This window comes from Chelmon rostratus, chromosome 20 (assembly GCF_017976325.1).
Source record: "Chelmon rostratus isolate fCheRos1 chromosome 20, fCheRos1.pri, whole genome shotgun sequence".
NCBI lineage: Eukaryota > Metazoa > Chordata > Actinopteri > Chaetodontiformes > Chaetodontidae > Chelmon > Chelmon rostratus.
In genome coordinates, this window is record NC_055677.1 from 5,650,744 (window position 1) to 5,663,203 (window position 12,460).

Consider the following 12,460-nt stretch of genomic DNA (forward strand, 5'->3'; position numbering starts at 1 on the left):
AGACAAGAGGCCTTGGCTCTTACAGTAACATCCGCTGCTGATTAAAGCAAGGCTGTCTCCAGCTCTGTCCTTTTTAAGTCAACATCGGCGCAGACTGGGGCCAGGCTCGGGTTAGGAGGGTGTTCACCTCCTAATGTGACTGATGTGTCTATTTACATGACACCATGTTGCAGCACTCAAGAGCGAATGATGAAGACACACATTTGGAGTATTAAATACTTTGTAAGCATAAAAAGGAGAAATATTAGACATATTGGATTATTTAGATGTTGAATCCGTTGTTTTTGGAATCATCGGATTTCTGTTGTGTTGAAGTTAACGTCCTCACATGCCGCTGACTGCTTGAGTGAAATCCAAACACAAAAACCCTCGGAAAGCAAATAAACTCGCAACAGATGCTTTGCGGCGCTGAATGATCGCTCCCCGGTTTGCCACAGATACACAGGCAAGCAAGGCTGCAGCCCATCGAACTGCATGGCACCTTCTCTGTTGTTACGTCGCAGCATTCGTGAACTGATTTCTGACATTGTTTGGTTGTTGGATGTTGACTGAGACAGCGGTAACTCTTGGTTTTATCTGTATGAATGTGGATGTTACCCTGCATGATAAACTGGGCACCTCATTTAAAGCAGATATAATAAAAGTTTACATACAAACAATGGATCACAGGAGGACGCTTGTGGAGAACATTGTAGGGAACTACGACCTAATTTAGCTCATTGTTTTGGTTTTCAGGCCCTCAACCTTATCTTTATGACTCTCACCGCTCTCATATGCTCACTTCCAGTTGCAGAAGAGTCGGTTTTCAGCAATAAAGCTCTGAAATCTGACTAAATGCAACCTGCATTGCACCAAACAGCAGACAGCGACTAGCTGGTGAACACAGTGGAGCATTTAGCAGCCTAAAAGCCACATTTCCCCGAGGAGTTAGTCAAAAACACAAAGCTAAAGGACAGTGAACATTGGACTTATATTCAACAGGTGGCCAGAAACACAACTCCAAGTGAATGCTAATGTTGCTCTGTCTGCTGGGTGTGTAAATTAGTAGCATTTTGCTAACAAGTTCGCCATAAAAGATGATGATATATCAATTTTGTGTGATTTCTGCTTATTTTCACAGCACCCGAGTGACATAAAAAAAAAAAACATCTTTGTAGATTTAGGTCTTTATGGCCTGTAGGGGGAAACAAACCCCACAAAAAAGTTATACAGGCTAATGCTGTAGTGATAAGTATATATAATAATAATGATAATAATGCCCATTCCACATCCAGCACACAGCAACGTTAGCTTTTGTTTGAGGCCTTTTGATTTGTGGGTGAATTTATGGTTTGAGCGGAGAGTAAAGTTTATTTCTGATGAATGATTCCTAGATTGCTTGTCTCTGTGGACAGTGTCCTCTGTCCTCCGTTTGGGTTTGATGAGTCTTGCCGGGCGTATCGCAGGTAGTTTGATCCTTCCAGGTCTGCTCATTCCTCTGTTACTGAACAATTGGTGGTTATTAGAAAGCGGCTAGAAGGTAGCTCAACTTTTTCTTTCAGTGCTGCCATGAAGGATCTGCGTTAGGTCTTGCAATCAGGGTACCGTCTCCCAGAACCTGGACTCATATTTCTGTCCGACTAAGTCCATTCTCTGCTTTTAGCTCTGGCTTCCACCCGTTCCAGGAGAAAATATCTCTCTATAATAGCTGCAAGACGTCTGACTTTGCAGCTTCACCCGATAATTGCTAACTTCATCCATCTGCTATTTGGTGCTAAGCGGGTAGCATGAAGTGGGCTTATGCCAGCTTTTTTTGCTGGAAACGGCTGCCGGCTGCTAGAAAATCGTTGCTGAAAGGAATTTGTCGGCCGTACAACCAAAACTAACTAAGAGGCTAACTAAAGGCTAAGATGCTAACTAAAAGAAGCGTCATAGAGCTATGAGGAACTACATAGTTGTTAATCTGTAGCTTTGTAACCACAAACAAGCCCTTTCACATTACATGATGTCATTTGATCCACTGCTAATATAGGAAATATTGATTACAGGAGCTTTAAAGCCAACATTTACAACACACACACCCTTCTCCTCTGTCTCGCTCTCTTTCCTGCTTTGTTTCTCTGTCCCTGTTCCTCCCTCTGATGTCTCTGAAACTCTTCAAGTGCTGTGGGTCTCATTTGATCTGCAGCATCAGACATCTGGAGCACTGCTCCGTTCAAACACCTGTTTTCAATTCAGGCAACCGACAGAAACATTTGATTGTTTCTCACAACCTGACCTTTATCCCCCCCCCTCCCTCTCATTGACTCACAGGCTATTTGTTATGTTTAAACCGAAGAACAGCTCTCCTATAGGTAATAGATGGAGGAATAATTTAAACTTGATTAAGACCAATTGAGAGGAAAATACAGTGTATGATTTTCCAGGTATTATGTCTGCAATTTTGGCACCTTAGCTGCTGAATAAGGCTGCTTTCAAATAGGTTCAGTATGTTTGAGATTACATGGAATGAGTAACGTCTGAAATTTTAAACTTTTACCCTTTAACTTAATGGAAAATAATAGCTGTTGTTCACTATGAAAGGTTGACCTGAAATCACGATGAAATCAGTGTCAAGATATTGGAATTAAGGTCACAATGAGAGGTCAAATGATGTGGATGGACAGGACTACTTTAGATGCACATTATGCTAAATTAAATACATATACTGCAATCATCCAGCAAAATGCAATTAGGTTTCGATTCTGGCAAAATATATGTACATTTTATTTGGTGTTGACAAATTTGCATGCATCGATGTTCCATAAGAGATGTCCAGGGAGCCCAACCATAGAGAAAAAACTCACTAAACATAATGAAGTGAGAATAAAGCTGAAGAATTTCAGTAGCGGCTTCGCTGCCAACTCCCTGAAACACTTAATTGTGCCTAATTGTTTGGAGGACAGAACACACACAGCGGCAATTAGGAATGATATGCATGGGCAACTCTTCACAGGGAGACAGCATTTAGGCAAAAGGATAACAAAGTATGATGTTTGCACATTCCGTAGTACTATGTTAAACTATACATGTGCAAATAAACGTGCGATAGAAGCTACCGCTGCATGTATCTGAATATCAGCACTGCCTATTCAGTGCTTTACCATATACTGGACAGGTTTTTATATTTTATGCCGGACAAATGCATTCTGTAGATGCAAAAGTCCTTTTTTGAAAAGGCAAATAAATATCATCAAAATCATGAAATACCAAAACTCCTGCTTATAAGATGTTTACTACATAGCATTTGTGTTTAGCTCTTTCAAGACAAACTCTTCAGAGCATTCAAGGAATTGACATTTTGCTAAATGCATGTATTTGCTTTATGGTGTAGATGAGAGAATTGATGCTGCTCTCAAGTCAGGGTGGTAAATATGAAGCCAAGAGCCGCCGGGTAGCTTAGCTTAGCACAAAGATTGGAAACGGCTAGCTAGAGTACAAAATGGTGTAAAAATTAGAATTCACCATTTCAGGGGGGCTTACCTGTAAAACCAGCTCCATGAAGTTACAGGTCTCAGCCAAGAAATAGTCCAGCAAACATGGCGAATGCTGTTACATTGCAGTTTTTGTGTGCATCAGATATAATATGTCAATTAGTGAACTTCAGGGGGTGAATTTTGTTACCTTAGGACAAAGCCTGGCTAGCTGTTTCCCCCTGTTTTCAGTCTATATGCTTAAGCTAAGCTAACCGGCTGCTGAGAGTGGTGTTGATCTTCTTTAATTCTCCAGAAAGCAAATAAGTGTATATCCCAAAATGCCAAGCCATTGTTTTAAATGCCTACGGATATAATAAGAAAGTTTGTTACATACAGTACGCAAGTTTAAATATGTGCAGAAGTGGAAGGATATACAGTACATATCAAACAACTCATACACGTATGCAAAAGTAGGCATGCCAATGTGTGTGTACACACGCACACGCATGCATATATAAGCACCACTGCACATACTGTATATGTACACACACTCATACATACTGCACACACACACACACACACAAACACATTCCATGAAGAATTGGTCACTGCTCAACCAGCCGAAGTACTTCAAGCAAAGGCAGTACTTACAGTAATTAAATCATACCCAACAGAGATTTCACAATAAAAGTCTTAACAGCTGATGCATTTTAAACAATAATATGACAACATATGTGTATTAGATAACATTGTTTCTCATCAGTATTCTTCCTTAATTTGGTAAAATGTCGAATCTGCGCTGCGATTCAATATCCTGCAAAACTGCCCCCCCAAAGTGGTGTGTTAATGAAGGCTTCATCCCATCTTCATCACACGGCAACCCAGAGGATTGAAATGTTAGTGCCTCCCTCGTGTGTTATCTGATTAACTCGTCCGCGGATACAGTCCAGAGTAACATACACAGCTGTACCGTTCTGGACCTGGAATGAGGCCCTCAGCCCAATACTGGCCCACTGGCTGCCTTCAGGCATATACCCAGACACCTGCTGAGCCACAGGACCTGCCAGCCCGCCCTGACCCCCCACCTGCTGCAAAGTGAGTTTCACAATATTGCAAGAGTGTATCAGCTTTAGGTTAAGGGCTATGTTCGCCGTCCCTTTCTCGTGGAATATAAAGTTCTTCCGGCTGTTTGGCTCCCCTGAACGGGCCAAATGAACCTGCGCTGTGTCCGGGCTGATCTGCTGGAACGACAGCGGTTTATTCCTGACTGCTCCAAAGGGCAGACCAGTCCTGGACACGGTAGCTGTCAGGGCTGATGACACTGCTGAGGGAATCCAGATAAGGCTCAACATACTGATCCCAGTGCTGTCCCCAAAGTAGCGGATGTTGCACTGGGACGGGGATGTGATCTCAAAGCTAAGCGTGTCCCCGCTGTCCACGCTCACAGCGCCAGAGAGGGTGATGGAGGTGTCCCTGTAGTTGACGCCCGTCTTGAAGGCCTGCATCGCCTCCTGGCCAGTCCCGTTGCGGTTAGTGTAGGAAATAAGGGAGAAACCCTCTCGAATGCAGGTGTGGCCCATGGAGTAAAGCGCCTGCTGCAGGACAAACTTCACAACACCGCTTTCTGTGAAGCGCACGCCGCGGTTGTCGTGGGTTAGAATGATCATATACGGGTCAGAGACTGAAGTCATGCGGAAAGTTGGGCGGTAGCTGGTCTGGTAGTGCGCCAACAGGGACATCTGAGCCGTCATGGCTACGGCCCCGGTATCGTGCGACAACCAGAGCAGGCTGAAAGAGGGAGTGATGACATCGTAGACGTGAAGATCCTTGCTCTGGTTGCAGTGTTGATTCGGACTCTTCAGCAGCAGGGTGAAGGTGTGGTTAGGCTCCACCTCAACTCCACTGCTGACGCTGACACCCTGGAAGTACTTCCCATCCGGCTGTTCAATGCGAACACCACTGAGGTCCCGACCCTCCTCCTCCTGGCTCCCATTGAGCCTCATTCCCACCTGAAGGAAGTTCCTGCAGCTGTGCTTTATCGCAAAGTTGTGATCCAACCACACCAGGCCGTGCTGCAGGAACGTCACCTGCCCTGCCTCGTTGGACAGCAGATCAGTGATTTCTTTGCCTCGGATGTTTAGTTGCAGCCCGGGGAAGATGTGTGTGCCAGCGGTGCGTGCATGGGGAATTACCACGTTGGCCCCCCAAGACTGGGAGAGTCGGCTCTCTGAAGGCTGCCCGCAGACAGCGTCACTGATAGCCGTGCAGGGAGCGGTGACCGGCGCTCCATCGCAGTCCGAGCAGGCCTGGCACTCCTGCAGCTCCTGGTTGTAGAAGTAGTCATGGCCACACAAGCCCATCACTGCTTCTCTCTCAGAGACGCCAAGACACCTGAACCCACCTGTGCAGTTAAAGATTAGAGAGAAGGGAGGAACCAAGGAGTGAAAAACAGGCTCTAAAATACAGTGTTTTTTTCTGATTGTCAGCCATGTATCTAAATATGATCAAATATGAATAAAGAGATGGAAAAAATTGTTCTAAAATGAAATTACTACTGGGTAATTCTTCACACACTGCACACAATTAGGGGATGCATTGTGTAAATTATGCAAAGACTAAGCAATGTGTTGAACTCACCTGGAGTATTAAGGCACTTCACTCGCTCTCCACAAATGCTTGGTAATTCAAGGCATTCATCTCTGTCCTGTAATTCATACAAATCCATGTTATGTATATATTTTGAATGTTGCAAAAAGGGTTTAATCGATGTTGACTGTGTTTTTGAAAGGTGATACCAAAATCATTGCTTTTGTACTAAAACTGCAGTTAGATTATATTTTGTGCCTCCTGAATTAACTTTAACATGACAAAAATAGTAAAGGATCTGTGAATTTTTTTCTCTAATCAGGGATGATATCAGCCATCGAGGACCTACAATGTGAGCTTTCTCACCCCAGATCAGCTGTTCTGTTTTGGGCACACACTTGATACCACTGACTGATACAACTATGCACCACTACACCTATCATCATTCACACTTTTGGTTTTCATCGGGTTTGTTTTCACACATCACAGATTACACCAATATAGGAAAGATATCAGTCACACCATCATGAAAACAGGCAGCTACGTGGCTGTCAGCCAGAGAGGAAATATCAGTATTTAAAGTACCTGGCACATCCTGTCTGCAGTAGGAGAACACTGTGAGATCAGAAAGAAGCCCGGTGGACACATGGTGCACTTCTCACACTGAGGTGGATCCCTCTGAAAATCACAGAACTCCTCCTGCCCGCAGGGCGAAGGGCATCCCAGCAGAGGTTGAGGAAAATGAGCCTCTCCGACCACATCCATCACCTTCGTGTCCATGTCCATTTTGTGGACGGCGTAGGACTTCTGCAGGTGGCTGCGGGCCTGGCTCTGCAGACCCGCCAGGTGGCTCTCGAAGTAGTTCTGCAGCTCACCCTGCAGGCCCTGGAAGGAAACCTGTTTGACGGTGTCTGAGAGGAGGCCGTACTGCGCCTTTACCACGTCCATCTGCTCATACATGCGCCGCTGCTGATCCAGGATCTCCCTCTGCTGGGACAGTAGCGCCTCCTGTTGGTCCGCGAGCTTCTGCTGCAGGTCGCGGATGACCACCTGCTGGGCTCTCATGGCCTCCACCAGCTTCTCCTGCCCTTTGGCCAGCTGGAGGTGAAGGATGAGGGCGTCTTCTGAGGGGACTTCATTCTCCCCTGAGAGGAAATAATGCACAATGAAAGATGGGATCAGACAGACATATTCTTTTTGACCAAACACTGCAGCGGAGGAAGTGATTAAATGAGATTAGGACTGGTTCAGCAGCAGGAACAAAGTGTGAACACCCGCTGACCCCATTCTACTGGTCTGGCCGTGGCAAGTGCAATGAAAGTTTCCTATATGGACCAACATCAAAGCACTCTACATTTTCTGGACAATTGACTCTGAGCCATTTTTCCAGTTCAGCTGCTCTAGTTGGTCTGCAGATATCAATTTGGGCTGAAGGTCAACAAAGCCTTTACTTTCAGACCACAATCCACTTGTGCTGATCACTGGTAGGAAAAGGGGGGTCAAGTCAAGTCAATGAGTGATGTGCATTTGGTTAAATTACAGAAGTACTGCTTTCACTCAAAGATAACTTCTTTTGATGATTGTCACTCAAGCAGAAATGTCTCACACTGACCAGATCTGTGCGCAATCCTGCACGAATTTTGCAGAAGTTAATCACGTAAAACACAATAGTAAAAAAATTAGAGGGTAATTATGATGATGATAGCAGACCTGGCTTGATGTCACATGTGAGCTGGACACCCAAAGGCGCGCCGCCAAGTTCCGGCGACGGATATCCAAGCTCCGGAAAATCTCCCAGAAACTGTGCGGCTCTGTCGGACAGATGGACTGGAGGAAGCTGGCTGGCGGCGGCAGAGGAGACGCTCTCCTCTGAACCGGCCAGACATCCCTCTCCCACACACGACTTCGCTCGAGATTTTGGCCGTATCCTCAGTGGCAGTCTGCACTCGATCCCTCTGCAGTCTCGGGTGTCATTAGTGGGCTGAAATTGTTTCGCAGGAGCGGCGCAGTCCACGTCGGTGCACCCCGCAGGAAAAACTTCAAGCGCTCTTATCCGTGCGGCGCTGCTGCTGTCCCCGTGCCGCCCGCGAAGGGGCTGGCCGGCCGAATAGGCTTCCGACGCTGCTCTTGGAGAGCTCGGGTGCGCATGGTGCTGGCTGGCAACTATCTGCGCCGCTCTCCCCTGCGTTGTCGGGTTAAACTGCCGCGGCGGTCTGGAGGATCTGCTCCCCGGACAGTGCGCTCCGGTGCACGGTCGTGGATCGCCGGTCTGCGCGCCGTAGCAGTGCGTCCCCCGGCAAATCTCTGCGACAGCTTGCAGCGATACCCAAGACAGCAGCAGCAACAGCACCGGTGTTACTAAAACCATTTTGCGTCAGCTTGGTCCCACTCTCTGCCTGCAAAAGAAGAAAAATGCGCATCAATCTTTGGATCCCCGAATGACAAATCTGGAAAAATCTCCAAAACTGTCCCAGGACAGCTCTTAATGTCCATCACTGATCTTCTCCTGTCAGATAAAAGCCCTCTCTGTCACAGCTGAAAACAAACTTTACCTTGCCTGACACAGAGACTAAGAGACAAGAACATTACCTTCAGCTCCAGGCTTTGGTCAGACTGGCTTTCCCGACTGTCAGTAAGGAATAAAAACATTAGGCGCACGCATTACTGCTGGCTCCCTCCATGCCTGACCCACTCTGAGGGCTTCTGCACTACAATGTCAGTATGTGGCATTCCTAAGACTTAATTAGCATCAGGTTTCCCCGGCCACAAATTAACCCTTCACGTTCCTGTTCTCCACACAGGAGTTCCCCACCGAGGTGAATGAAACGTTTCTAAATCACAACACATAAATACTGACTCCAGTTTTCATGTTAAAACAAAAACACAAAGCTCATCCCTTTTTTTTTTCTCGGTGACTGTCACTTTTCATTTTGCTCACTGTTGACTTTCCTGTGACCTTACGGCCGTCCAGGCTGCAAGAAGTGGCTTTTTGTTCAGCGGGTCCTGAATGTTGAGACAGCTGCTGGTCCAGGACCCAGTGTCCTTCACGTTGTTCTGGCCTTGTCAACACCGAGCGCCCCTCTTATAGGCAGAGCCAGCAGAGGTCAAGCTTTTGTTGAAGGGACCTGTGGCAGAAGTCAGGAATGTGAAGCCCACAGCTGGTTTTTGGACCCTGTCCTCTCATTTTAGTGCTTCAGGATGACCACATGTCCAGTGGGAGGTTATCTGAGGCTGAAGTATGGTTTTGGGCTGGTGCTGATGTAACTTTCCGTTTTATTATTTTAAGGTCAGGCAGGTACGGAAGTCAATTCCTGCCAAGAAATAATGAAAGGTAGACATTATGGCAATTAAAATTTTTTTATAATCACAATCATAATTTTTACTTCATCTCTCATAATGTTCACTAAACATCTCATGTTTGTGACAACTTAATGATAAAATGAAAATTCTTGATTTAGTATCATTATTTTGACTTTTCTTATCATTTTGGTTCATTATCTCATATCAACTTGGTTTCTCATCACTTTGATATTCTTTCTGGTAATTTTTCCTAACATACAGAGAGAGCAAACTGTAGCGGACAAAGACTACAAAAATTGTGATGTTGCTGCACAAGTTGGTGATCATTTTAGTTTGTGAGTTATTTTGTGATTTCTGCAACCGAGCAAAGATGCCTTCTTTCTATGTATTTGGAGGACAGTTTGCTCATTGTAGCCACAACAGCTTTCAGATTTCCTTCAAAACCTTGTTCTTTTTAAGGATTTCCTTAAAAAAAGACAAAGTTGTGCTGCTCCTCAGCCTTGTACGTTAGCCTCTCGTCACTGACTGGAGGAGAGACGGAAACAACAAGGGTGTCAACATCAATTCTGGCCTAATTTGACAGATTTGAATAGTTTGTAGGTGGAGCATGTGTGAAACTTCCCAAAAATAGAACCAGCAAGCAAGCGACATGCTGCTCAGCCTCGGCAGGTTAGGACGTATCTGAGGAGTATCTTCATGAATATCTGACGCAATCTGCTGTTTGCTCACTCACATGGCTTCCACTTAAAGCAATGTTAGTGTTTAATGACGTTGGCTTACTATCTCATAATTGTGAGTTATTGTCCTCACAATTTTATCTCAGCAGCTCATAATGTCTCATTTTATTTATGACTCATCTAATTATTTGTCCTCAGTTTTTCATTTTGAATTAATTATAATTTCTGACTTGCCAGTTCAGCTTTGACTTTGTATCTCATAATGCTGATTTAATATCTCACTATATATATAAGTTTGAAATATTATTTTAGCATTTTTATGTATGAGTATTTGCATTCTTTATATGTCAAACTTTTCTCCTTTTTTTTTTTTTATTTTGCAGAAATGTGCCTCCATAACCAGGCGAGCTTTGACTCAGATGAATAAAAACAGACCCTCGAATTCCTTGTTTGTTGGATTCTATTGGCAAATAAATCCTAAATCCATAAATCCGGAGCAGGAGGGCTGATCGGACCGTAAATTAGTTGCATACATTCCAAAAAAGATGCAGCTAACTCTTTGTAAACATGGACCGGTGCCGCACAAAGAAACTAAGGAGTGCAGGTTGGGAGCATGAGCTGCTTTCCACCGCCCTCTGAGTTCAGGGGTGTTTGGCACGTACAGTACAGCAGCGTACAAACAGAGGGCACCACAGCACTCCTGTATGCATCACTTTTCACATCATCTCAGCGACAGTTTGTCCTCTGCAGTTCTGCGTTTGACAAATGCTTTATTGTTTGCAAGGTGCCCACTGGTTTCCTCATTATCACCTGCAGAAACACCCGAGAACGGTATTTAGAGGTGTGTCGGAGACTAATGACCGAAATGTATGCCCCCTTTCACACCTCACACCTTACCATCTGTGGTCCTGCAATGCTATAAAACCAAAATTCTGCTTTTTGCCAAGAAGGGCTTTTTTTCCAAAGTCCTGCTTAAAATTGCAGCTTGTGCCTTATTCGCACTGGACAAAACTTAATAAACACCCTCAAAAAATACTCCCCTGTACAGTGTCTTGACTCCATGCCATGATGTATGAGCTGAAGCTTACATGGACGGAAACCATTAGACGTATCCACACTGTTGGACCACCCTCAGTGACTGAAGAGTGACTGCAAAGGCACAACAAAGCAGAAAAATCACCGCTCTCTTTGCTGCCGAGCTCCACGGCCATTTATCAGTGTATCTGCCTGAGAAACGTTCTCCGGGGCACCGGCGTGCCGCCGTTCAGGAGAAGCCCGGAGCTAACGGGAGGCTGCCTTCGCTGTCCATCTGTTTGTCAGCCCCTGAGAGAGGGAGGAAATGATTGGTGGCTGGGACACATGCCTGTACCCCGAGTGTTTGTTTAATGCATCAGGAGTCGCGAAATGCTCTTGGACGTGTTCAAGGTTATTTGGTTTCCCCCCGTGGTGCTCGGCCTCTCTGATGACAGGATTTTTTGCCACAGAGAGGGTGGTCGGCCTTTCCCATTGGAGCTGGCTGGTTTTGGGGGAAAATGGGACACACGAGTGCTAATAATAGCAAACTAATGCAAATGGGAAGTAATATTTTCCTTTTTAAACAGATTAAGGAGCTGAAAATGAGGGTAGCATTGCAGGGAAAGTTAATAGAAGCATCATAATGGAGCCAGTGTCAGATGAGATTAAAAAAAGATCTTGTTTTTTGGCCTCCCAGGTTGACTCAAGGAGAAATGCAAATAAATAGAGCTATCTGTGTCTGCTGATAAGAGCCAGAGGGCTATTCATAGCTTGACAGCTTGACTCTCCTTGGTTCCCCCCTGAAGATAACTGACCTTGTTGCACCACACCAGTGTCTTAAGATATTCCTTCCTGATTTTAAGCAAAGAAAAAAAGCGCTTGAGTTCAAGTGAAAGCAATTTCTGTTTGCCCGAGCCGCCTAGATTGTCCAGGCTGAGACTGTTTTAACTTTATTTAAAAGTTATGCAGCAAATAGTTCTCCATTAATGGATCTGTCTGGAGGCGACAGTGTATTTTTCAGAAGAATTTCAATAACTGGAGCTCTGCTGGAGTCTGGTATCCTTCAGCGTTGTGACGTGCCACATTACCACTCCTGCCTAAAGAGCTGCTGTAAATCAGTTTCAGTGATGTGAATTATTAACAGAGACCGTCACATTCCTCGTGCTGATTTAGCCGTTCTCTAGATCCCACCGAGACCTCTCTCTCTTTTTTTATTTCTTCCAAAAAAACATCATCTTCTCGAGCGGTTGTCAATCAAAAGCCACAGCAGACCTGCCTGCAGTTTCCTCCTGGTCCGTCTGTGTTTGCGGCTGTCAAACAATTGCAGCACAGTCCAGATAAAGGGGGGACGGCCTAGTTCTGCCTAGACAAGACTATTGTGAAAGTGCTCTTTCGCAGGAATGCAGTGCAGGCCTGAACCTGAGCTTCCGCATTAAACAGGAAGAAATG

General features: G+C 45.2%; 1 protein-coding gene across 1 annotated transcript; it reads right to left on the bottom strand.

Moving 5' to 3' along the window:
* Window positions 1–4,303: 4,303 nt before the first annotated feature.
* nell3 (NELL (neural EGFL like) family member 3) lies at window positions 4,304–12,400 on the bottom strand. Its single transcript, XM_041961922.1, has 5 exons — window positions 12,284–12,400; window positions 7,731–8,416; window positions 6,606–7,165; window positions 6,072–6,138; window positions 4,304–5,835 (listed from the first exon to the last, which is right to left on the bottom strand). The coding sequence occupies exons 2-5, from the start codon at window positions 8,386–8,388 to the stop codon at window positions 4,304–4,306; spliced, it is 2,817 nt and encodes a 938-aa protein (XP_041817856.1). The 5' UTR covers window positions 8,389–8,416; window positions 12,284–12,400.
* Between the last annotated feature and the right edge of the window lie 60 nt (window positions 12,401–12,460).

What these genes read in the sequence shown, in the direction of transcription:
- nell3 (XM_041961922.1), bottom strand. Translation starts at nt 8,388, where the DNA reads ATGGTTTTAGTAACACCGGTGCTGTTGCTGCTGCTGTCTTGGGTATCG. An exon ending in CACATGTGACATCAAGCCAG is followed by an intron (nt 7,166 to 7,730) that starts GTCTGCTATCAT and finishes ATTTCCTCTCAG; the next exon opens with GGGAGAATGAAGTCCCCTCA. An exon ending in GAAGTGCCTTAATACTCCAG is followed by an intron (nt 5,836 to 6,071) that starts GTGAGTTCAACA and finishes TTAACTGCACAG; the next exon opens with GTGGGTTCAGGTGTCTTGGC.